Source organism: Rousettus aegyptiacus, unplaced genomic scaffold, assembly GCF_014176215.1.
Source record: "Rousettus aegyptiacus isolate mRouAeg1 unplaced genomic scaffold, mRouAeg1.p scaffold_m13_p_12, whole genome shotgun sequence".
Taxonomy (NCBI): domain Eukaryota; kingdom Metazoa; phylum Chordata; class Mammalia; order Chiroptera; family Pteropodidae; genus Rousettus; species Rousettus aegyptiacus.
Window position 1 is genome coordinate 86,153,831 of NW_023416287.1, and position 26,830 is coordinate 86,180,660.

Below are 26,830 nucleotides of genomic sequence, written 5' to 3' on the forward strand. Positions count from 1 at the left end.
ATTTTTGAGAGGTATCTCTCCCGCATCACCCCTTTTACGAACTCCTTGCCTCCACTCGCTCCATTGATGCCTGAAATTCTACTTCCAGAGTTCGGCTCATTTAGTTTATGACTTCGATCCTGGTTAACCATGAAAATGCCCAGGGCCTAGGGAGAAGGAGAGCTGTCGTTAGTCAATCTTAGTAGAGCAAAGCGAGTGGCCGTCATTCATTCAGTCAACAAGCACTCCTTGACTGTGTACTGTCTGTCAAGTCCACGCCAGGTGTTCGTGAAAGCGAACGAGGCTTGGTCCTTGCCTTCGAGAGTCTCACATCGGGTGGAGGAGACTGTACAATGAGCAGATCGTTATGAAACAAGGTGGTGCATGAGCCATCGGGAATCTTCGGTGAGCACAGCAGAGAAGCGACGGGCTCCGGTTCAGCTCCCTTCCTGAGAACCGGAGCCGCAGGAGGCAGGAAACCGGCATATGCAGAGCGCAGGCTCCGCAGGCTCCGCAGAGAGATTCCAGGGCAGAGCCCTGTGAGCCTAATCACCATATTTTACTGGCAAAGCCATCGAAAAATGTCTCCTATCACTTTGGTATGCTGCGTTTTGCCAAGTATAATTTATTTGGTATATCCTCTTCATTCTTCTGTTTAATAGGTAGCTACCTCCTTGGCACCCAGCAGAATGAGCTACCGTAATTTACATGAAAAGGGTGTTTGTTTGTTTGTTTGTTTTGTTGGCACCACGGTATCCGAGAGGTATGGATTATCATGGCCATCGCGTATTCTTTCTATTTTATGTAGTACTTCATTCATGTGGTTCCTCCAGTCCCACCTGGGCTACCGGGGTCGCCCTTGGGTATGTATTTAGCCCAAGGCAGGACTTACACAGCCCCCTCCTGCCTGAGCACGTCCAAGGTCATTAGAAGCTGTGCAGACAACAGCAACTTCTTCAGCCTGAAAAATCTTTTTCAATTACGGACAAGCTGCCAAGAGACATGAGTCAGGGCTGACAGTGTCAAAGTGGGAGGGACAGGGACTTTGGATTGGGAGCGGTCCCAGGGGGCGCGGCCCCCGGGGGGCAGGTGAGCGAGCCGGCTGCCCTGCCCCACACAGCTACCTCTACGAGGTCCTTCTGTGCCACACTCGCCGGTGTGTGTTTCCCAGGATAACTAACCGTAACTCAGGTAAGCAAAGAGGGAGCAGCCGGGCTGGCGATTTTCCTCTATGGGGGCAATACTTAGAACAAAAGAGGCATGGGAGCTGATTCGAGACGGCGAGCAAAGGTGACGTGATGGCTTGTTTTCAGGATAGGCTGTGGCTTCAGCACTGCGGCCCAGGATTCCATGTAGGGAGCGAAATCCCTTAGCCATACAAGGTAAGAGTAGGCAGTGATCACAAGGCTAGAAGGTTTGCGGGGTGGCGGGACGCGATCGTGATTCAAAAGGAGAAAGCAGTTCTGAGTGTGTTTTCAGCCCGATCTTGGAGTTAAGAATGAATTCTGCGACGCTCGTTTCGGAAAAGGTGTGGTACTCACAACCTGAAGAAAGTGGAAACGCATTTGAGTGTCTGGCTCACCGTCCCGGGTTGAGTCAGACTTCAGAATTGCTCCTTTTTTGTGCGTGCGGCATTTTTAAGCATCCAGTCAGCATTCAGTTACTTGCGACCACATTCTTCTAGGCAGAAAGTATCTTTTCTCCCTGTTTCTGGGTTTCAGGATACTTGAAACAAGTGACAGTTTTCAAATACGCGTTTTCAGACAATTTTTCGAACAGATTGGCTCATAGTTTAGTCTCTTTCTTATAGGTGCTACCGTTTTTTATGGCTTCGTTGAAGCGTATCACAGTAAAGATCAAGTTAGCGTGATAGGCTGTTCCCTGGACTGTCTTTCAGATTAGGCTCCGATTCAGAACTGAGGGGTGTTAGATGTCTTTCAGCTCAGCCCTTTGTTTCGTAGGCGAGGAGCAGTGGCATGGAGGTGACATGCTATCCAAAGTCACACAGCTTATAAGTGGCATGATAAGTAGAATTCGAGCCTTCGAGCTCACAGCTGGCGGGCATTTCTGCGACATCGTGGGTGGTCTGTGACCTCCTATGTCACTCGAAATGTTCTGAATAGAATCGGGTGGGTCTCAAACCTCGGTCCCCATCCGTAGGTGCAAGTGTTTGCTGGGTTCCTTGATGGGGGTGAAGAGGTGGAAGCCTTTCTGAAGAAAGCATTCTTCATAGGGAATGACTCAGCAGGTTTAAATCTTTGCTTCCTCATGCCATGGATCCTGCCACTTCAATTCCTCTGTGTTGTGGGTTTTCGGAGAGTCTGCAGCCTCAGCAATTTTGGTCCTTCTGGTGTGGCCGGGCCGGCTCTGGTTTACTGTTAGGCAGCAGTGGGACTGCCCAGTGGTCAAGATCGAGTTTCTTAACACACTGGAGCAGATACGACGCCTCAGAATATTTGAGGGCAGCAGAGGCTCTCCCGCCTTTGGAAATTGGGCAGTTGACCTCGTTACTGGTGGCCGTGCTGTCCTTTCCTGCTAACGACATGCTTTCCATACATGTTTAGTCATTTTATCACTTTATTTAATCCTCACGCTATTCTTTCACACTGTGGAAGCTGTAAGATCTTCGATTTTCTCGATTTGGCTCTGTTTTTTCTCATGACGTTTTTAAGCATTTCATTATAGTTATTCCATTCTAGTTATTGTAATAGGCAAGGTTTCTCAATTCATTGCCTTAAGCACTGGCTACACCAAATACTTAAGGGATTTTTCGCAGCACATTTTTCTTCATCTGTAACATGAGGCAGGTTAGGCTGAATGATATTCACAATAATCTGACACAGCGAAAACAATTTTAAGGGATGGAAAAACTATGTACATAGTGTGTGTGCATGTGTGCGCACACGTGTATAGAAGATTGTGGCAGATAGTCTGTAGGTAGAGTGAATATATATTGTTCAAAACACAACGTGTTTAAGAGTGAAAGGGGCCCCATTGCTAATGTCAGGACAACAGACATTAACCAGGACTGTCCCGGGCAAAGTGACACATGGCAGCTTATCCACAGGGCGTTTATCTCACCCAGACAGTCCACGGACAAAATGTTTGACGACCATTGGTTTGGATGTGTTAAAACTTTGGAAATCTGTGTGCAGAGGCCAGCGGCCGGCTAGCTGCAAGCGTGGAGAAGCGAGCAGCCTGGCCCTGCTCACAGCCTCCGGCGTCTGCACTCATTGGGGACTGCTCGCAGTCCCAGACTCGTGTCACTTCTCTCTGGCACACAGTTTTGCCCAGGTAACTCCTACTTCTCATTAGGACTCACGTTTAGCGGGGCTTACTTAGATGTCACTGTCTTCGAGGAGACCTCACGGAGATTTCTACTGTAAGTGAGCCGTCTCTCCTTAGGGCCCTCATGGCGACTCCTGTCCTCTGTCACAACCCTCATCACACACACACCATGTCACCAGGCTGACAGCTCGCAGGAGGCACGACTCGTGTTGTGTCCACCTTTGATTTCTTGATGCCGAGCTCAGTGCCTGACACACGTTAGGTGCGTGGTGATTGCTTACTGAATGAAAGCCGTGTAATATTAATAGCTTGCAATGTAAATGGCAGAAAGAGATTCTTCGAGTAGGAACATCAGGTTAAAAAAAAGTTCGTGAGGATTAAACAAATCATGCAAGGTATCTCGATATCTCTAAAGGGGCAATTCAGGACACGTGGGAGTTTGGGCACTCTAATGACCTGTGAGGGAACAAATGCCGGCAAAGGCACAGCTATCCAGAAGGGCGCCGGGAAGGCGTGGTCGGACGCACTGGGCTGGGCCCTGGGAGAAGCGAGCGAGCGCCAGGTCCGGTTCTGCCACTTTCACTCCCTGCGTGGGTGGTCTGGGGAGGCGCTTTATCTCCGTTGGCCTCACATTCTTCATCTGTAAAATGAAGCAGTGGATCCAGACTAGATCTGTTCCACGATCTTTCCCGATTTTAAAGGTTTATGATTTTAAGACATATTGAAAACAAACAAACAAACAGCAACAACGACAAACAAAAACCCGGACAACTTTGCAATAAATTCTTACAACTTTTTATTCTCTGTTTGTTGGATTTGTATTACTGCTGAAACTTCCATCTCATTCTTCTTTGGTTATAAAGAAAATGACTTTTAAGCTTTTAAGTGAAAAAAAGATGTAGTGTTTTCTATGTTGAAGCTGTAAACAAAAAAAATCTCTTTTTTTCGTTCTCGTTAGGTTTTCATGAAGGTTAAAGTTGTTATCTCTGTAAGAAAGTGATAATAAAATGAAAAACATCTGCAGTGATTTTAGTATTCTGAACACAAGTCATTTCAACATGTAAATTTACTATGTAGGAATTGCTCATCTCTCTGCTCTTGTATCCATGATTTTTATGGCATTTGCTATGCAAAACGGTCCCTGTAGGAACCTGACGCATTTTCCTGTGCGTTTATTGCTCACATTGCTGAGATATGTTTAAATGCTTTGATTGTCTTGCGGCAAAGTGAGGTGGCAGTTGGCTGTGGCCAAAGTCATCCCTTGAACTCCTTCAGACCAGATGTTCTTTACAGCGTTTTTAGGGAACTTGTGACTAATCACCAAGCATGTGTTCAGATTTACCATGCAAAATCTGATTGATTATTTAGTTGGCCATTGTTTACCCCTTCGGCAATTTCCATGTCCAGACTTTTTCTGATACCTTTGTCATGGTCATTGCTGGAACCTCAGCTATGAAGGGCTTCATGACCTTCCCCAACCTGAAGGAGAATTTTCTGAGAAAGGAACTAGTTAGCACGTGGATGGGAAGGCAGACCTGTTTGGGCTCATGCACTGAGGACACTTGTGCAAAGGAAGGGACTCTTCGAAAGGGACAGTCTGCCGCTCTGGGAAAGCTTCATGTCAGGAGTGTGCAGATTTACGTTCTCCAACAGGGGCCTGAGTCGAAGCCTTGAAATGCAACACGATGTTAATTATATCACGTTATTAACTGTACTAAAAGCCACCATGAGCTTGTCCTCAGATAAAACCATTTGGACTAAACGAATCTCGAAATGTTATAATAAATAAACGAATAATGCTTCGGTGGAAAAACATGGACACACAAACACTTCTTTAACTTTCGATCCACTTCCAGATGTCAGCAGTCAAATTCCCTCAGCGGACTACTCCAAGGTCTTAAACACAACAGAAGTCACATTTTAAATGTAAAATTTGTTATCGATCATGCAACATTATTCAAGCTTCTCTTCTCGGAGGGCAGTAAATCCATTCTGGGAAAAACTACTGGTGTTTGTTAAAACACAGTTGGTATGTTTTCGTATTGTTAATGTGATTAGGCCTCATGTTGAAGCTTTGAGAAGTTCGCAGACACCTGGGTTAAGGCCTTTCTATTTGGTGGAGAAACAGCTCATGCTGAATTTTAGTTGTAGACAAACCCAGTATGATCAAGGTCAAGTTTGCTGCTGAGGGAAGCCAGACGTCTTGTCTTGAAAGTCTGTTACATGGGTTCCCCAAAGCCTTCGTCAAGTTTCTTCTAATTTCCTCATGGGGGACATACTGGCGAAGACACCGGATGCTTCTGTTTCCACTTCATTGCCCTCTGCATACCCAATGCTGGTCCCTTTGACTGAGAATGTGCTGTTGTCATCTTGAGGCCACCAAGGGAGAGAATAAAGTTGTTGGCTTTAGAGAAACATGAGATGCCCTTCCTGATTTCTTGACTTGAGGTCACTTAGCCGTGCTTATCACGGACACAGAGTGAAGGAGGGAATCACTGGAAATGACCAATGAGCAGGAATGGGTCAACTGAACGTTCTTGTATTTTGCTAATGAATTTCTTTTTACAGATTCTAAGATGTAGTATAACCTTATGAGTTCATCCCACACACAAGCCACATGTCCCTTAAAAGGGAGAATTCTGAAAAAAATATTCAAAGACCGGGGCCCATTCCTTGATCTTATTCTCATGTCTTTGTGTATCGAATTTCTGTTCAAGTAGAAGGTGCAAAATGAAGATCCTATTCATGCATTTGACTCTAACAGATTCTTGGCTCCTGGTTGCCGGCAGCCCTCTGTCTTGAGCGGTGATGCTTTGGCACCAGGAAGCGTGTCTTACCAGGCGAACGTCAATGTCATGTTTGCTTTCCACATCTGTGTGCATGACTGAAAAGTGTCTGACTGTGTTTTGGGAAAGCTTGAAGCCTTCAACTGTGCACTGGTCACCGAGGGGTGGTGATATCTACCTGTGTTCCTTAGAAACATGCCGTCCTGGTGTTGGGCAGAGCCTGGAGAGTCCGTGCAGCTCCGATCGGCTTCTAGAAAAGGCTAAGCCCTGACTGCGTGATTTATGCAGACGCCTTCCGACTTCATCAATAACTACTGGACTAGATAGACAGGTGGACCTTTCATTAGGACAGCAGTTCTGAAGCTTTTTAATCTCTGGACCCTTTACACTCCCCAAATTACTGAGGATCACAAAGGACTAGTTTCCTTTCTCTCTCTCCCTTCCTTCTTTCCTTCCTTCCTTCCTTCCTTCCTTCCTTCCTTCCTTCCTTCCTTCCTTCCTTCCTTCCTTCCTTCCTCGCTCTCTCTCTCTCTTCCTTTCTTGTTGATTATATCGATCAGTATTTATCAAATTAGAAATTAAAATTGGAAAAAATTTGAAATATTTATTAACTAATTCATCAAAATAGTAACGTTACCATTACATTTTAACATTTTTATAAAAAAAAATAACTTTTTTTAACGTAAGAAAATGTAGGGAGAAGAGTAACAAGGTTTTTCATTTCTGCAAATCTCTTTAATATTTGGCTTAATGCAAGACGTGTCATACGGCCTCTGGAAAACTCTTTCGTGTATTTGAGAGGTCGAGAGTGAAAAGGCGAATAATGTCTAATTATTGTTAGACAATAGTTTTGATCTCATGGGTCCCTCGAAAGGGTCTTAGGGACTGCCGGGCATCAAAGACACTTCTCAGAGAGCCTCTGCGTTAGAGGCAGAGGTTCTCGGCCGAGCCCAGAGGCCCGCCTGCCACGCTTGCTGCGCTCTCTGCGTTACCCGGCTCCCTCTCTTTCCTTTCAATCCACGTGACCCGTTATTTGGCTCCTAGGGCACGGGCAGCCCTGCCTTCTACTTGTTTTCTACCTACCTGTCCAAAGAGATTGCAGACTCGGAGAAGGAGGGTCTTAGTCGATCCTTTTAACACCTTGTCATGTCTTCCATACAGTAAGTAATATCCTAACATCGAAAGCAATAACGACTTCTGTTTCTTTAATATTGCTGTGCGCCAGGTACCCCACTAAGGCACGGCTTACTGCATTGGTCTCCTAGGGGTGCTATAATAAAGGACCACAAATTAGGTAACTTAAAACGATAGAAATTTATTCCCCAACGGTTCTGGAGGCCAGAAGTCTGAAATCAAGGTGTCGGCAGGGCCGTGATCTCTCTGCAAGCTCTGTTCCATGCTTTTCTCCGAGCTTCCGGCTCTGCCAGTGGTCCTTGGCCCTCCTTGGCCTGTAGCAGCATCACTCGAACCTCCGCCTCTGTTGTCACATGGCCTCCTCCCTGTGTGTCTTCGCATCGTCTTCCCTCTGTGTGTGTTTGTCCCTGTGTCTTTTCTCCTGTTCTTCCTGGTAAGGACACCGGGCATATTGGATTAAGGCCACTGTAACGACCTCAACTTGACTACATCTGCAAAGACCTTATTTTCAGATAAGGTCACATTCACAGGCACATGGGGAAGGGACTTCAACATATCCTTTTAGGGAACACAAATTCAAACCACGACGCTTACTAAATATTAAACTGAATCGCTCAAAACTGCTGTGATTTGACTGTTTTCGATCTACACAATTTCAATTTTATACGGCTTATCCTAAATCCTAATGGAAACAATAAGCATAGGTTAAACCAACTGATTCTGACCAGTGCAGTCAACTGTTCTGACCACTTGCTGAGGAAGAGGCGTGATCTGATCACCGGGCTCCTGACGATGGCCATTGTGGCCGAGGAGGGCTGAATCTGGAGATTCCTGGCAGAGCTGTCCTCACAGAGGGCCTCGTATGCTGGATCATTCAGACGTCAAGGCATTTGCTCAGAAGTTTCTTTACCACTGGCTCTGAAAATTGTGTTTACTGAAAATTCCTTCCTTTCACCTAACTAAGACCATTATTTTGTTTAGGTAGAATTCCCAACGGGTTGGCAGAATGCAGTTGAATAACACTTGAAAGATGCTTTAGAAGTCACCTCCCCCTGTCCTTTGTTCCAGACCCACAATGGATGCCCTGCAACTGGCAAACTCAGCTTTTGCAGTCGACCTGTTCAAACAACTGTGTGATGAGGAGCCAGCGGGCAATGTCCTCTTCTCTCCGATCTGTCTCTCTACCTCCCTGTCGCTTGCTCAAGTGGGCACTAAAGGCGACACAGCAAACCAGATTGGACAGGTAAGCCCACGCCTCGTTTCTGCTTTGAGGGGGGATAGAGTCATTAGACTAATAGGCGGTGCCTAGGCAGGAGCGAACGGGGCTCTGCGGCCAGTGTTGCTCAGGACTGAGTTGTGCCACCTCTAGCATTCTCTTAATCAATCGTCACAGCTCATTTATCTGTCCTGCAACCCACGTTGAGAGTAGGCGCCATGTTGTGATGGGGAGCCCAGGGATCTGCTCGGTAACCACAAGTTTTACACTAATGAGTAACCTTTGGCTCGGTACCCAGCATCTTTCTACATGTTGTATTGTAAGGACCAATCACGATGGTGTTTATTGAATGTTCCATTGCAAATATTCAGACAGAAAGAGTATAAGTCTACATCCCTGTCTTAAACACGAAGTGTATTTACAGCCTCATGCTTTGGTATTTTTTTAAATTGAGGTATAATTGCCATACAGCATTGTATTAGTTTCAGGCGTGTGACATAATGATTTGATATTTTTATATATTGCAAAATGGTCACCACAATAAGTCTAGTTAACGGCCGGACCCGTATATAGTTACAGAATTTTTTTCCTGTGATGAGAACTTTTAAGATCTACTCTCTTAACTTTCAAACACACAGTACAGTATTATTAGCTATATTACATCCCCACGACTTATTTATTTTGTAACTGGAAGTTTGTACCTTTTCACACCCTTCACCCATTTTCCCCACCCCACCCCCTCCATTTACTTTCAGATAGTCTGTCAATGCCCTTCTAATTCCATTCCGTTATTATTCTTACGTGGATCATTCTAGGTTCAACAGAGTCTTTCTTTCTATGAGCTCATAGCATTTAGAACGGGTACATCTTATACCCATAAATCCTCAGAAAATACGACCAAAGAAATGTTATTTGGGTCACAGTATGTGAAGCGTTCAACCTTGAACTTGAACGGACTTGGAAAAGAACCTGTGGTTGTGGGTAGAGGAGCTATATCTTCTCATGTGTCCTGCTCACTCGCTCCCTCACCCCTCACCCCTACCCCGTCTCCCATTCCATATTTCTCATCTCCCGGTAGAGGAGGGACAGAGAAGAGCACTTCCGGGTGGTGGGTCTGTTCCTCACCAATAATAATTACGGTCTCTTCAGTACTTGCATTTTTTCCCCAGCAGTAGTTACCTGGGTTCTTTAACCCATCACTAGGCACAGAGTTAGGCACCGCCTTCGCCAGCCAATGTGGCCTTGCCATACTGAGGCCGCATGACTCATTGGTGCAATGTGCCCATTTAGCGATGTTTCCTGAGGTGTAGCATCTGGGCACGGTTATTATGAGTTAGGAGAGAGGAGAGAATCACCTCACGCTGACATGATGTTTCGTGGCACCATGAAGCAGAGGAGATGCTGGGAAGGGTATCACTTGGAACAAAAGATAAGTTAGGAACAAGACGAAAGGACCTAGCCCCCTGGAAGATGGCATCTGAGTTTTCAGTGGCTTAGAATATTAGCGCCCCCAGGGCTGCCTACCCACTGTAAATAACTCATCAGCCCATTTGGCACTCTTTAGAGCAACTTAAGGGACTAGCTAGATTCTAGCAAGAGACACCTGTCCCCTCGAATCTGAGACCTGCCTGATGATTGCCTCTCTCTTCTTGTCTCTGACTGGATAGAAATTATGACCCAGCTTCCCTCTTTTGCAAGTTTTGAAAGCCTTCTCTGTCAGCAACAGAGGCCTCATTTTGAAGAAAGGGCAAATTTTCCCTATAGTTAAATCCAGAGAAGAATATCTTTATGATGGTGTTTCTTAATGGGGGCAATTTTGACCCCATCCCCTCCTCGGGGACATTTGGCAATGTCTGGAGGTATTTTTGTTTGTCACGAATAGGGGAAGGAGTGTGACCGACACCTAGTAGGTCAGGGATACTGCTCAGCATCTTACAATACCCAGGGTGGACCCCTGCAGCGAAGAGTTACCCAGTCCGGAACGCCAGTCGTGCTTTATGGGACGCGGGGCAGGGAGACACTGTACCTCCGGTGGAGCTCGGCAGTTACCATGTGTGTCTGCTGTAGTGGGACGAGGCGAGGCTTCGTGGGTCATGGATTTTTTCTCTTCACAGGTCCTTCACTTCGAAAATGTCAAAGATGTGCCCTTTGGATTTCAAACAGTGACGTCGGATATAAACAAACTCAGTTCCTTCTACTCACTGAAGCTAATCAAACGGCTCTACGTAGACAAATCTCTGAATCCTACCACAGTAAGTGGTTTAAAGCCATTAGCAAGATTTAACTCCCCACCCTCCCCCCCCCCAGGAGTGGCCTCATCACATGGTTAGACTCACAACTTTCTTTTTTTCAGAGAAACTTATTTCGAGGATGCTTATTTATGGTTTGAGGCTACTTAAAATAAATTAGTCCTAATGGAGGAGCTGAATATACAGGGAAACAGTTGCAGTCACATCTTCTAGCTCAAAATATAGAGAAGTTCGGACATGGTTCCATAGTGCAGCAGTTAGCACGTCTGCTTTACACACAGAAGGTCCTGGGTTCACACCCCGGTGGAGCCACACCCCATGGTCTATGCCATGCCACCCTGAACAAGTCTGATAGCTGAGCAGCGTCGGGCCTGGTTAGTACTTAGATGGGAGACCACTTAGGAAGACCAGGTGCTGTAGGCATGAAATAATAATAATAATAATAATAATAATAATAATAATAAAATAGATAGAGAAGCTTGCAGAGTTCTCTTTTCCCTTTTGAACATGCGCAAATCCTACCCTTCCTCTTAGCTTCTTCACACAGAGAAGTGGAAAATGGAACCTCTAATAAATGTTTCTTTTATAACGCAAGACAGCTCATGGTTTAGACCTCGCTCTCCGCAAACAGCAGGGCGTACTTCTTAAATTCTCCACCTCATTGTTTATGCACACAGTGGTCTCCTGATGTTTCTCAAAATCAATAAGAAAAATAATAACAGAATGAATGAACAGTTTTTATGAGTCCCGGATTGGTTTTGTTTGTTTTACGAGGCTGGTCACATGGATGTCTCTACAAGGTAGCTCTGGTGTTTAATTTCAGCCATTTTTTGAAAGAATCATATAAAGAACACTGTAGTACCCTTAAATTTGATCCCGGAATATATCATAGTATTTTTTAAAAATCTGTATTTGAAATATATAGCCAACATCCTAGACTACATAGAGGTTCATTCTCTATGTTGATTCAATTTATGTGGGATGGTCAGAATTTCAAACTTTCCAAATCTAACAAGTAAACTACCAATTAATTATATATATTTACCATCGTTTTATTACTTTCTGCAGTAGCTGATTGTTTTCCTGGTTGAGATCTTTTGAGGACAGGGGTCGCTAGGTGTTGTGAATTTATTCATGTTGCTCGAAGTCACATATACCCAGCCACTTTTCTTCCAACAATTACCTGGGAATTACAAAAAGTTAACATGTGAGTTGGGGCCTGAGCATGAAAAAAATTAAAAAGCTCTCTAGGTGGCCCTTAAGGAGATGCTTGGCACGTTTTGTTGCTGGAGGTGAGGACAGTAGAGCCTCTCATCGTGCTGAGGCTCTGATGCTCATAGATAGCCCTGGCTCTCGCAGTCATCGGCCACACTCAGTCCCAAGGTTGGGTTGCAGTGAACAGAATCGAACTGGCTAAGGCCGTAGAACTTCTCTGAAGAAATTCAAGGAGCCTGTGTTTGGACATTGAATCAGCTGTGTTTAGTTTGGTTGAACTTCTATTCAACATTTAGGATTATTTCAACTAGCAGAATAACCTGACTGTTTATTAGAAGTACAAAAAACTCCTGGCCGCAGACCACTTGAATCAATATCAATAGAGATGGGACTTAGGGTTTTGCATTTTTAACAAGCATTAGAATCACTGCTGTGTTCTCTACAGCGCTGCGTTTCAAACTTTACGTGCAGATGAGTCCCCCTGGAATCTAGCAGAAATACACATTCTGAGTCAGTCGGTCTGGGGTTTGGTGCTGGGATGTTACATTTCCAGCAAGGTCCTGGGTGACGTGGAGGCTCTCAGTCTTTGGACAACACCTTGAGTAGCAAGAGTCTATAGAATATTTATTTATTTATTTCGGTGAAAATAAGAGTCTTCTGCTTACACAGCTCTCTCTTCTGTATTATTTCTTCTATTCTAAGACACTAACTGTATATAATTACATTTTTATGTTTTGGAAATTGGGATCCACATTATAATTGCTGTGTACATTTATGTACAGTTATGTTTTTTTTCCCAAAGCTGAGGCTAAATTGATGGATGCATTTAATAATTAATATTGTCTTAGAATTGAGGAAATAAAACATTCACTACAAAGAAAATTCACTGATATTTACATGAAGTTTCAGCTTACAGAATGGTGCAGATTTTGAAAGCGTATTCATAGTAACAGACATTTAAAAGTCCTTTGTTGGCACTGTGTACAGAGCGATGGCCTGACTACGGACTGTGAGCACTTTGTGATTTTATGAACTCGATGTTTTTCAGGAGTTCATCGGCTCTACGAAGAGACCCTATGCAAAGGAGATGGAAACCGTTGACTTCAAAGATAAGCTGGAAGAAACGAAGGGTCAGATCAACAGCTCGGTTAAGGATCTCACGGACGGCAAGTATCTTTACTTATTCTGCTGTAAACTGCTAAGTAGACAGACCTTGCCTTCTCATGAATCTTTCTGCGAAGGCTGAAATTGAACACCTGGAAGATTCCTGGGATGTTTTCACTGTGAAAGCTAAAGTCTTACGCATCAAGCCATTTCCACAACTTGGGTTTCTGGGCCTTTCCTCCATCATCTCAACACTTGGCAGAAATTCCCGGGGCTTCAATTTCAGTCTATTTGCCTTGCTCTCCCATGAGCTGCCCCACACCTTCCCGGAGCCTCAGCCGTGCCTCTAAGAAAGTATGGATTTGGGCAAGTCACGAGTCCAGTTTTTCAGTCTGGAAGAGAAGGGCTTGGACTCTAACTTGATGATCCCTGAGGCAACTTTTAGCTGAAAAAAAAATTCTACAAGTATTAAGGTAAAGAGGACAGAGAGTCTTAGGCAATCAAACACACAGGTAGAAAAAAACCAAAACGAAACAAACCGTAGTGGGTGGAAACTTGTCCTCAGTCCTACAACTTCCCGTCCCCAGTCAGCCCTGTGCTCATCTTGTCTGCAGCATCTACCTGAGCCTCTTTCTCGGCGCTTCCCTCAGGAGGCACTTGGCCTGTCCCTCCATTAAAATTCTCTGTGAGTCTTCCCCCTTGCTAGAAATGAATTGGAGCTAAGATGAGCTTGAGTGCAAGTCAGCGTCCATGTCCTCCCTTCTCAGGGACATATTTATACAGGGAGGGACCCCTTGGGACTTAGCACCTAACCGAGAAAGAGTGTGAACTGCAGTGATGGATTTTTGAGGCACCGTTGCAGTCACCGCAGTCTAGAGAGGAGGGATATAGTTCTGGGACAAGGGAGACGCACTTCCTGTGTGAATGGCTCTCTCGCGATGGTAACTCGGGATGACAGAGTCCACGCTGTAACTGCAGAGTGACACCATGGAAAGCGCGTGGCCTTGGAGTCATTCGAGGACTCAGATTCGAATGCAGAATGCTGCCACATGTTAACGGAATAAGTCGGTTTCTATTTGTAGAACTGTAAAATGAAGTGAATGTCATCTAATTTAATGTTCATATGGTGGTTGTGAGGATCAGCTTAGATAATATATCCTAATCGATAATGTACGATGGCCAAGGTAATATTTGGCAGCCATAGACAGGTGTGCACACATTAGTGACAACGCACATATATATTTGTTATTGAAAGGAAGGTTCTTTGCCTTGGTATGTAAAGAAAAAAAGCCAGTGGAAGTAAGACCCCATGTTCAACACAATTTTAAAAATTACGAGCAAATAACAGCTCCTTTTCACATCGCTGTGCAACTGTTTCGCTTTTAGAATTTTTAAATCATCGTATTTTCTCTCCAAGGGCCTTTGTTTTAAAACCTTCATAAAAGTAAGGTTTTTGCTGGAGAAGGCGGTTCCGTGAAAAGACCCCTGATTTTGGAATCAGGAGCCTGAGCTTTAAGCCGAAACTCTGCCACTTACCTGCGCCCCCACCTCTCCGGTCTCTGAGTGTCTTCGATAACACTGTTACATATTCGACGTGTCCTAGAGCACTGGCAGGAGCAGTGACACGATTTGCAGGTCGCGATGCAAAACGAAAATGCAGGGCCCTTTATTAAATGCATTCATTTCAAGGGCAGCAGGGCGTTAAACCACTGCAGGGCCCTCCACCCCCAGGTCAAAGACCCGAGAAGCGGTCCCTGAGCAGTGTATGAAGATGCAAATGATTAGGTAAATGAAAACCTTTTGCAAAAAAAAACGTCAAGGCTATTCCAGTGTGCGGACTTAATTTAATTACGGGATCATCGCCATCGAACTGGTTTGGCTGTCGGGGATTGGAGGTCTCTAGTTGCCACAGTCGTGATCGAGCCCATGGAGGCGGTTACAGGTGGGCCTGATGCAAACAGGCTGCCTGCGGCCCTGCAACTTGGGGAAAAGGTGGAGAGCTTCGGGGTGAAGAGGGCGCTGTTCTGGTGTCAGACCTGCTTTCCGGCTGCACGAGCGAGAAAGCTTCTTGGCCTCTCTGAGCCGCGGCTTCCTCAGCGATAGAATGGGGTCGATGGTCTTTGCCTTATGTCACTGAGAGAGAAGTGAGCCGATGCGTGTGGACGTGCCGAGCGCAGGGCCAGGTGTGCCGTGAGGATGCCTTTTCATTCCAGAGCTCAGGCTTTCAATCCTGAACCCAGCCTTCACACCCAGTCTCCGCTTCTTCCCCTGTAAAATGGGGAGAAGCACATGATCTTGTGTATTTGAATGTCTAGCATGTGGTCTGGCACAGAATGGATATTCAAAAGTGGGGGCTTGTTTTTCTTTTTTCCTCCTCTCCTTTTTTTCCTCTCTTTTTCCCCCTTCATTCTTCTCCCTAGGTGTCTTTGGTAAGTCTGGTAGCGGGGACCCAGGAGACAAAGGAGTCCTTCTGAAACGGGGTGGTCTGAGCCATCGAGCCCCACCTGGCATGGCTCGAACAAGTTAAATACCCAGCGAGGACACAGGCCTGTGAACAGCAGATGTGGGTCGGAGGCATAACTCTTGTGCAATTTGTGGTTTCTTAAAATCGTTTGCAGGCCACTTTGAGAACATTTTATCTGACAACAGTGTAAGTGACCAGACCAAAATCCTTGTGGTTAACGCCGCCTACTTTGTTGGAAAGTGGATGAAGAAATTTCCCGAATCAGAAACCAAAGAATGCCCTTTCCGAGTCAACAAGGTATGTGGGGTAGCGTGTCAAAGGGTCCCAACCAGAGACATAAAAAATTATAGAACAGAGGGACGGTAGGAATTCATTCCAGTGAGGGAAGTTACGGCGCAAGGAGTCGTGTGCCTTTCCTGGTAGAAAAAAGAACCGTAATCCAGAGACTCTGGCTCTTCTCCAGGATGTTCCCAGGCTCTGAGCTGAGTGACAGCGTGTAGAACTTAGAGCCCAGTGAGTAAAGCCAAATCATCCACTAGAAAACGGCTACACTTATTTGGGGCTGTTAGCGAGAAAGGCAAAGGAGAGAAACAAATCAAACGCCAGCATCAGGCTGTTGGATCATCCTGAAGCCTGAGCCGTTTGAGAACCTTGTTTCAGGCTAATCGACTCCTCTGCAGTCCGTTTCTCATTTGTTCCTAGTGAAGTCAAGGGTGTTGATATTTTAATTTATAAGATGCTGTGAGGTGCCTGTTGGCGGTGAAGGAGAAAGTAGCGCTTACTCACCTGCTGCTCTGAGCATCATTAGGGGGAAGCATTAGGAACCTGAGGTTTCATGAATACTCATTGAGGTGAGCCATAAAGCCACATTCCACATCAAGAAGAATTCGTGTCAATAGGTAAAATACCCCTTCTGTGAAGGAAGCCAAAGAACTGAAACTGGAAAATCGGCCCATTTTATTAGAAGACCTAAGCCACCCCAGGAGTTTATGTGATGATGTAACCTGGTCTCATCTGATGAGATCTGACTTGTGCTAAGAATGCAGACTCAAACCCATGCTTGCATTAGCACGATAGCTAAAGGTCGCTGATTTACCACACATTGATTCTAGTTTTCAGATTCCTCCCAGCACCTCGAGTACCTAGCATCGATCACTTTCGTTTGTGCCAAAAACACATTATAACAGCACCTTCTTAATGCTAAAGCCCAGGAAGAAAAGACCTTCTTAATACGATTTACACCCGAGTGGCTTTCCCAAACCTTTCCTCACGTCCAAGGTGTCTCCTTTCAAGGCCCGACTGAATAGATGAAGTTATATTGTTAAAAGTGTAGTGCAGTGCCTATCCTGACAAAGGTGGATACACACACATTCATGCGTCATTAACCTACAAATATAAAGGCCTAATTAGTTTAATCTCCCCCCTGCTAAATACAAAGAACATCGAAAGGTGTCGAGATGGTGCAGACAGCCGGCCGGGCGTGCATGCTCGGCGGGAGGTAATCTGTTATGTTCACAAACTGTAATGTAACTATGCAAATGTTTATCAAGAGGATACAAACTACAAAAAAAAAAAAAAAAAGAGAGGGAGAGAGAGAAGGGAGCTTTGAGGTATTTCACTGAACTATAACAAGAACAAATTGATGTATATATACGTGTGTGTAGGTGTGTGTGTACGTACATGTGTGTGCGTGTATCTATAAAAACACCTGTCGTCTTTCATGGGGAAACGCGTATGCGTGCACACATGGACATCTGTGTGTGCCCTTGCGTGCCTTGTGAGGCTGGCTGTCCAGACTCCTTCTGCTTGCTTTCGCAGACGGACACCAAGCCTGTCCAGATGATGAGCCTGGAGGCCACGTTCTGCCTGGGCCGCATCGACAGCGTCGGCTGCAAGATCATAGAGCTCCCCTTCCAAAACAAGCACCTCAGCATGCTCATCCTGCTGCCCACAGACGTGGAGGACGAGTCCACGGGCCTGGAGAAGGTGAGGGGGAGGGGCGCGTGCGACCTGCCGGTCCCGGCTGCGGCGGCAGACGGACGTGTGGACGGGGCCGGGCGAAGGAGCCGCAGCCCTTGGTGGTCATCTCCGAGGGCTTCGTGGTCCTTTCTGGGCCTTGCTCTTTAGCGCTCAAAGCAGGCGACGTTTTTCGTTTGGCACTTTTGGGGTGCCAGGAAGTGTAAAGTCCCTATGTGGACTTGCACTATCTTCTTTGATTCTCACAAGAGGCCAGGAGTTAGGAACTTACCGGGCTCGTTCACCCAGGGCTTAAGGCACAGGCGGGTGGGTAACTGGTCCACGGTCACCACATAACTGACTAGTCAGTGGCTTGTAGAATCCAAGTTTGAGCCCGGAAGTTGGAATCCGTGTTCTTAACTCTAGGCCAGAGTTAACCTATTATTGTATCTTGCATTAACGTGGCACATTTGTTACAATCGATGAGCCAACGCCGATACCTGATTATTCCCTGAAGTCCACAGTTTACGTGAGGGCTCACTCCGTGTTGTCCATTCTATAGATTTTGAAAAGTTCCTTTACTGCATGCACACACGTGTGAGATTTTATTATGCTTCACATTTTACGCAGGTTGTTAGGGGCACGAGATGAAAACCAGTAGGGGTTTTACCTTCTGGGGAACGACCTCAGCTTCCCCTGCGCTCCCTCGGCCTCCTCCGGCCGCCACGGCGGCTGCTCTCCCTCAGTGGCTCCCTCTCCGCCTCCCTGCTTCTCTCCTCCTGCACCTCCGCCTTTGGCCCCTGGCCCTGGAGAAGGAGGGAACCTTCCAGGCACCCAGGAGTTACCTGTTATATTTCCAGTCACGCCTCAGCGACATCCTGACTTTCCACGGGACGATCTCGCTTGGTCACCATCTTACCTGCTACTTTAGTTGTCATTACGCTTTACCCAGCACTTTGCTCACTGCGTGGCAAGTCCTGTCTTCAATCTTTCATTCACTGTTCTCTTTTTTTACGCTGCGTCATGCCTTGGTCTCGTTTTTTTTTTTTTTGTCTTGCACTTTACTTACTTAAAATACACTTACAGATAAAATTGTAAGATATTTAAAGTGTGCACCATGGTGATTTGATAAATGTATAAATTATTAAAGGATTCCTTCCGTCTAGGTTATCAACACATCCATACCTCACATATTTATCTTTTTATCTCTTATTTTTAAAAAACAAACAACTGAAATGAATGCATTGGCCATCAAAATATCTTAAGAATAATCATAATTCAAATTCTCGTTTTTAAAAAAGTTTACTTCAGCTTTGAGTTATCAAGTTTGGTGCCATGCCTAGCACACGAATAATCTGGATGTAGTAGTAAAGAAATCAAAATAAGCTTTCCAGAAATATTATGTATGAAAATGCTACTTCTAATTTATATTAATTTCACTATTACTTATGCAATATCATGATCTGTGCATTCATTTCTCTAAAGCTACTCTACAGCTTAAAAGAAATGCCCTCATAAATTTCAGGGCAAGGGGACCGTCATTGTGGGGCGGGGAAGAAGGGGTGAACCTTTTATAAGAGAAACTAGTCACACCCCAAAACTGCAAGACTAGGCTCAATCATGACACTTTCTGTTTTTCTTCAAGCAGGGTCTTTTACAATTAGGAATAAAAATAATAATAATAATAATAATTTCCTCCTTTGTTTTTGTCTTTCAGGTTGAGAAACAACTCAACCCGGAGACGCTCTTGCAGTGGACCAATCCCAGCACCATGGCCAATGCCAAAGTCAAACTCTCCATTCCAAAATTCAAGGTGGAAAAGGTGATCGATCCCAAGGCTAGTCTGGAAAACCTAGGGCTGAAAGATGTCTTTAATGAGGATGCATCTGATTTCTCTGGGATGTCAGAGACCAAGGGCGTGGCCCTCTCAAATGTCATTCACAGAGTGTGCTTAGAAATAACTGAAGATGGTGGGGAGTCCATAGAGGTGCCAGGATCACGCATCCTACAGCACAAGGATGAATTCACTGCCGACCACCCATTTATTTACCTCATCAGGCACAACAAAACGCGAAACATCATTTTCTTTGGCAAGTTCTGTTCTCCTTAAGTGGCAGAGCCCAGTTAAGTCCCACTCGATTTCTGTAAACTCTGCGCCCAGAGAATCCCTTTCTAAATATGATAAATTAATTATCGATACTACTGGATGAGGAACCTCCTGGTATTTGTCGTATGTAACCTTCATGCTAATAGACTCTTCTTTTCCAACCTTTTCTTTTATTCCCTCTTCCCTATCCTTCCCCTCCCCCCCCCCATAAAAGACAATGCTTTGAATGTAAAGGAATCTCAGAGGAGAATTATGTATTCATTATTTGTCAAACTATCATGGGTTATGGGAAGGAATACAGTTTTTCACAAAAGAAGTTCCTATGAGGAGGATCTGGAGGATTTTATTCCCAGAACTATGCCTCCCTTCACTGGGACACAGAATGTTCCAGACATTCTCACATCTCTGAAAAACTAAAGAAATGTGGTGTGAGAGATCCACAAAACTTTCTTGGCTCCAACCAAACTTGGGCACACGTTCATGCCACTCTAGGTCCGCAGCGCCTCATGCTGAACCCCGTGGGATGAAATATCTGATTGGGGGGTTTTTAGAAAGATAACATGCTGCACAAACTTCATATGATGGAACTCGATTGATTCGGTCTGAAACAACAGCCTATGAATTGATACCTTAATATTTCTGCCACCAAATGTACAATATTGACACAAAATGGTTAAAGACTCTAAGTAGCCCGCAACTGTCAGGTTCTGCTGACAAATGCATGTGCCACCAGCTTACGAACAAGCTTTGTTTTCAGAACTTTGTGACATTTGGGGATGTTGGATAAGGAATTGCAGACCTGAGGAGTAGCCGGAGTGCAGCCCCTACAGAGCGAAGCTCAGATCTCATTAAAAGTTCACTTCCCCTTTTGATATGGTGGCCGCCTGGTCACCTGATTGCTGAGGGACTGCTGGCAGGGGCTTCTAACTGACCCAACTGACGACCAGGGACTTAAAACGCACAGGGACTCTCATGGTTGCCCACCAAACAAAAGAGTGTGAAGGGAATTGTCTCTGTCTAATGTGGCAAGGGGGAGGGGGAAGGAGCTCGCGCCTTCAGGATATATGCCTAGCGCTACGGAGGGGCCACCTTGATGTGTGTTTTATCCACGTCTGCGGGTTCAGTTACTGCAGCTAGCTAGTCAGCAGCTTACATTAATAGCAATCTGTCAAGTCGATCTAAGTTATCTATGTTGCAAATGCACATATTAGTTCACTATCAACAAAGCGTTTACTGAAGATTCTGTGGAGTCCCCTCCTCGTCCCTCTCTGGCTTTCCTTGTAAATAGGTTCAACTTTCTTCTTGCTCCGAAGGATGAATACTCAATATCTTTCCTGCTATTGACAATAAAACATCATTCAACTACACGTCTTGTATTTTTTTTTATTGTTATTATTCTTTATGCCTATGGGACCTGGCCTTCCTAGGTGGTCTCCCATCCAAGTACTAACCAGGCCCGATCCTGCTTAGCTTTGAAATCAGACATTGGATTTGTTCAGGGTTGCATGGCTATAGACCATGGACTGTGGCTTCACTGGGGTGTGAACCCAGGACTTTCTGCATGTAAAGCAGACATGCTAACTGCTGCACTATGGAACCACATCCTTGCATTTTTACCTGTAAAGTTAGATTTACTATTTTGAAATAGAATCAAGCCATCTATTTACGAAAGCATTCCTGTATGTAACTGTTCTTTTAGGGGATTGATGCAGACTGGGAAGGAATGAGAATAATCATCATCCTTATTCCTTGGTTTTCCTTTCTTCCCGCCTGTCCACCGCCCTTCCTCCCCGCCCTTCACCAACCCCCAACCCCGCCCCGCCCTGTCCCCTCCCCAGCTTCGTCCTGAGGTGGGAAAGAGCAAGGCAGTGACTTCTAGAAGGACTCGTAGCTCCAAATGAGTGTATTAGAAAATGAGAGGCCTGACGAGAGGACGTGAAACTCCTGCCTTATCAAGTAAGCTATATGTGCTGAAAATATATTCTTTTCTCATTAAGCGCCTTTTCTCGATGTCATGTTCATTTGTTTTAAATTACTTATGGTGGCCCCCAACCTAATATCCACAGCCCCTTTCCTTCCCTACGGTGTGCTCGAAAAGAATAAACGTTGAGTACAAAAAGTGACACATTCTAAAAAGAAAAGACCATTCCTGTGCAATTGCTGAGGGTAGCCCAAAAAACCAGGTTTCCCACTTTTGGCTCATTATCCCCTTCTCTAGGCTATGAAATAGAAAGTCGATGACTGTGAAAAAGCTTAGTGAATATTTAGAGGGGAGAGCCTAGTGCCTCTTTAAGCCAAGCGTTCGTGGACCCTACAGTGTCTCCTGGAATTCAGAAAGCACAGAGATATTTTATTAACTCTTGCCTGAGGCAGTTTAATCCAAACGGGGTTCAGCCAGGGGGCGGGATGCTACCGCCATCTAGCGGGTAAAGGACGAGAATTCCACTCAACACCTCACAACGTCCTGGACAGACCCCACAGCAAGGAAGGATCGCACTAGGCCGATAGTGTGGTGGTTAGTAAACTTGAGACTCTACTTACAGGACAGATGCTGGCTGGAGGGGTGGCTTAGGCAGAGCAAGGGGGTCGGGCTGCGGAGGGAGTGAAGCGGGTACCTGCTTGCTGTCACCACAGCGAGATGCCGAGATGCCCGAGAGAGCCAGTCCTGGTGGTTTTGAGCCTGCTCAAAAGGCCTCACGTAGGAAGGAGGCAAGAGAATTAAAAGCGTTAATCAAGCCACATTTAGAGACTGCAATGTGCTGATCAGCCCTGCAGCCAGGCCAGGAGGGCACCTGCGGAACACAGGAAGCTTCCCGCTGGGGTTTTTAGTAGCCCAATCCCCGACACCTGTGAAGGGGAAGCAGGAACCCAGAGTCATTCCCTTTGGCTAAAGCCTCGGGGAATCTCAGGATCGAAGGCTGGGACCGGCCCCAGGCCTTTCACTCCGCATGTTCTTACCTTCTCCTGCTAAGCACCCTTCCCCCGTCCTCACTGTAGGTCCGTGTCAAAGAAAATGGGTTAACAAAGTCTTTTAGACAATAACTCACAGGAACTAAAGAACGATATCTAAACTGAGTACCCCGAACTCTCACCCCCCTCTTCTCTTGGTCCTGCTCACCCTCTGCCTCCGAGAGACCCTCTGTCTGCAGAACACTACCCCTTTTTCTAATAAACTTACCTTTTGAATCAACTTCGGCGTGTGTGTTTAATTCTTTCTTCGCTCTCCGCCAAAGGCCCCTCTTCTCTCGGTGCCGGGCTTGGTCTCCCTGTGACTTGGGGAAATGTGCCCTGTGCACTGCATCGTGCCCATTGAGGGCGCGGAGTCTCCAAGGGTGCGAGAGCACCCCACGGAGAGAAGTTAACGTTTGGTACCTCCATATCGGATACGAGATCTCCACCGCACCTGTCAGGTAAGGTGTGACCGGGTCCTTCCCCAACCCCACCAGGTGTGGGCTGCGGGGAGGAGCGGAAGCGAAGCCCGGTGACTGGGAAGGAAGGCCACCTCCACTTCCTGTCGCTGTGGGGTAGGGAGTCCGAACCGCACCCCAGCTACGGTGGATGGAGAAGCTTTCAATCAAAAGAGAGACCGATGTTCTGATTTAGAAGGGTTTTAGGCTTTTTCTGTGTCTGAAAATGTCTTGGCTCATACATGAAAGGGACTGGGGAGCCTTAGGTTGGGGGCGTTGGTTTAGGGGACGGGGAGGGAGGAGGATGCCGCGGAGTGGGTGTGGGGGGCATTGGAAGGAAAGGAGTAAGCAGCCATTTCCTAGCACCCCGCCCGGTCCTGTTCACCAATAAAGCAGTTCCGGGTAGATCATCTCATTTAATCATCACGACAAACATCTGAAGAGGAAACCACCATCCCGTCTTATAAATGAGGACCCTGAGACCCTGGATAGATAGATAGGTGATCAGCTCAAGGCCACAGAGCTAAAGAAAGCTGGCGGCCGGGTTCTAACTCAAGCAGACTGCGTCCAGCTGGAGCTCTAACCTCTGTACTCGATGCCACCATCTCCCAGCTGCCACGAACCTTTGACAAATGTCCACTGAATGTACCTGGAAGAACCCTCTCTCCATTTTGAAATTCTCAAATACTTGTCTTATCCTGGTGATCCTTTTTTTTTTTTTTTTTTGTCTACCTACAGACCATCTTTTACGGGCCAGGTGTTGTGCGTGACGGGGCTTTATTATGGACACTACCCCGTTTGCTTATTCCGACTCTTATCAACCCCACTGTCAGCGGCGTGCTGAGCAGGATGTGCATTATAAATCCAGCTTCCACAGCGATCCTGTGAGGACCTGTTTGAGGGAAAAGAAACTGAGGTTGAGCGACATGAAGAAACTTGCCCAGCCCACATGGCTGGTGAGTTCCGTAGTCAGGATTTAAAGCCCAGCTCTCTGACTCCAGAGCTCATAGGTTTGCTCTCTACGCATTTGATGACACCAAAAGACTTTTTACCAGGTCAATTAAACCCCTTACCTACAAGGGCAGATTTTCTTCTGTTTACGTTAAAAGCGAAATATTATGTTAAATACAAGACCGATGAATGTTGATAAAGATAAACCTTAGCTGGATATTTACATAATAAGCAAACCTCCTAGGAATATTTGCTTTTCAAACATTTCTGGTCAAATCTAATATGTTTTTTAAAATCCCGAGCTTTTCCCTCGGGCATCATATGCACTCAGCTGCATGCTGTTTGTTACTCGTGGGAAAGGCTTCCTTTGTTTAGTTTCAGGTCTTTGACTGGAAACCACCTCTAGGACATCCTCGCCCTCAGCCACACCCCGCAGATGCGAAAGGGTTAGTCGATGGGCGATGGGCGTTTCCCTGTTTGATGGCGTTCTCCCGGTCACCACCCTCCACCTGGACGATAAGAGCTGCCCGAGGGGACCGAAGTGGGCTGCCGACTGCAGCAGATGGCACTGACAGTAGACGCCTCCCTTCTCCATGAGAGAAAGGACGGACACTGGCGGGTCCCTGGAATTTCTCACTGCCTCCCAGGAGCCTTCATATTGAAAGACCAGATTCCTAGAAAAATACCATGACACAGATTTAGAGACCAGGACTAAAACACTTTAAATTATACAGTACTTATTCTACTTCTGTTTTTGTTATTTTTTTGAATGTTTAGATAATCAATTAGGGGAAGTTTTTTTCCCCCTTTTTGCTTAGTGTGTACAGATACATGCTATTTTAAAAGATAATTCTCTCTTTGAAAATAGTTCTCGTCTAGAACTATTTAACTAGAACTAGAACTAATACAATAAAACCAGTGTGCCAGTCAAGACTTCATATATATGTATCACTCATCTCTATATCTATATCGCCTATGCCTATTTTTCAAACTGTTTTTGATGTCCCTTTTACTTTCAGAAGTATCCGTGTCCTGTTTTGTACTATTAATTATATGGTCACACTCTCTATAAAAGTCAATGTGAAAAAATAATTTTCTGCCTGAGAATGTTGGGGAAGAAAGGAAAAAGGAGAGAAACCCTTGTAATATGGTGGAATAGTTAAACGCTGTCAAGAAAAGGGCTTTTTAAAAATGACAAATTCTCCATTATCCATCCCCACGTTGGCCTCAGATGATGTGTTTTTGGTGATCTCAACCTTGGCGCGACAGAAGGGGTTGACTTCCATGCCTGGGTTGCCGCCAAGGCTGAGATAAAGAAAGAAAGAGCCTTAAATGTAGAGATGTGGATGGGAGTTCACAGCGGGAAGATCCGGGAACCAGAGGTGTCCGAGAATTCACGCGTGGACATTCTGCAGGGCAAGGAATGGGGTTGGATCACGCCTTGTGCAGGTCTAAGGAGCGGGGAGACCCCAAGGACATGTCGGGAACGGTTGTCCTAGGTCCGGGTGCTTTCTATGATCTATAATCCACTTGGCGACAGTACAGTCAGTGTACGGAGGCTTGGGAGCTGTCAAGCCAGGTCCTCGTCCGAGGTCTCTCACGGGCCAACTGGTGTACCTGCGGGGAAATCAGACTTAGTCCCTGTGGCCTACATGAATCCTGTCACCGAGGTTGACTAACACAGTGGGATTATCAGCAATCAAGAAAATCGGTCTTCTCTCCTCTGTTCATTCTACTGTCCACTAGATGGCGCTGCCCATCACATTATAACAGCGGGGCTTCTCTGCTTTACTGCCCGCTGCCAAGACAACACTCTGCAACCTCCCCTCTGCCTGCTTTCTAAATGTTAACGTTCCTTAAAGTTTCATTCTGGGGCTCCCTTTTGAGATGGGTACAATTCCCTGGCTTCAGATACTACCTCTATGTGGGCTACTCTCAAATCTTTATCTCCCAAGTCTCCCTGCTACATCTCAGCCACAGATCCGGCTGCCCAGGGGACGCCTACGGGTGACACAGACACCCCAAGCTGCTCCTGTTTTGCTATTTTTTTTTCTTTGTATACGTCCGCACCATTCACCAAAGGTCCCAAATGGACTTGTATCATTTTCCACAGGAGATTCCCTCCTTCCCCCAACACAACCAACCGCTACACTCTGATATCTCTCAAAGCCACCCACACATTCACTGCTGCAATCCCAATCAAAAGTCCATGGTCTCTTCTCTGGGTGCTAGAAGCAGACTCCTAAATCGCCTCTGTCATTCTTTTCCTCTGCTCTCATATTGTAGACACACACACACACACACACACACACACACACACACACATGCATTGTGTGTATGCACAGACGCATATGATATACATATATTCTCGTATGAAAGATCTTCATGAGGAAATGTATATAAATTTATATATTTGTTTATTTATATATGTCTCCTCCTCACCCCAGTGAAAAGTCCACGAGGACAGAGAGTTTGTGTCTTTTGTCTTTTTTGCAGTGCCTACAACAGTGCCTGAAATATAGTGCTCAGTAAGTATTCGTTGGATGGATAAGTTTACTACTGAACTATTAGTTGTGGCCAGAGGAATGCTATATTTTGGTTACTTTAGATATTAGTTGCATATGCTACTTATGGGGCTGGGGTGCTCTGAAAGATATCAAATATTGCTTTCTATTCTCATTTTGATAATAAATCAAAGTCTGTTCTCTTCGATGACGAGGGAGCCACCACATTTTGAGGTTAAACTTATGCATGGGTGTTAGGCAATTATCTATCCCAGGAGTAATCCAGCAGGACGAGACCCGCAGACTGAGGTGAGCCGAGGACGCTCAGAGCCTTTTTCTCTTCCAAATCTTTTTCTGGCACTGTGCCTTGCATTCCAAAAATTGTTCCGCTCCTCGTGGGACTTTTGTAGAGTTATTTTAAAACATCTAATGGGAGAGGCAATCCATTAAGTCAGAAAGCACATAAACAT

At 45.7% G+C, this 26,830-nt stretch overlaps 1 protein-coding gene across 1 annotated transcript; it reads left to right on the plus strand.

The window, feature by feature from the left end:
• Positions 1 to 1,058: 1,058 nt before the first annotated feature.
• On the plus strand, positions 1,059 to 20,858 carry SERPINB5 (serpin family B member 5). The gene is made up of 7 exons (XM_016132714.2): positions 1,059 to 1,170; positions 8,256 to 8,430; positions 10,518 to 10,655; positions 12,916 to 13,033; positions 15,590 to 15,732; positions 17,254 to 17,421; positions 19,109 to 20,858. Exons 2-7 carry the CDS (start codon positions 8,263 to 8,265, stop codon positions 19,499 to 19,501), a joined length of 1,128 nt encoding a protein of 375 aa, XP_015988200.1. The 5' UTR covers positions 1,059 to 1,170; positions 8,256 to 8,262; the 3' UTR covers positions 19,502 to 20,858.
• Positions 20,859 to 26,830: the final 5,972 nt, after the last annotated feature.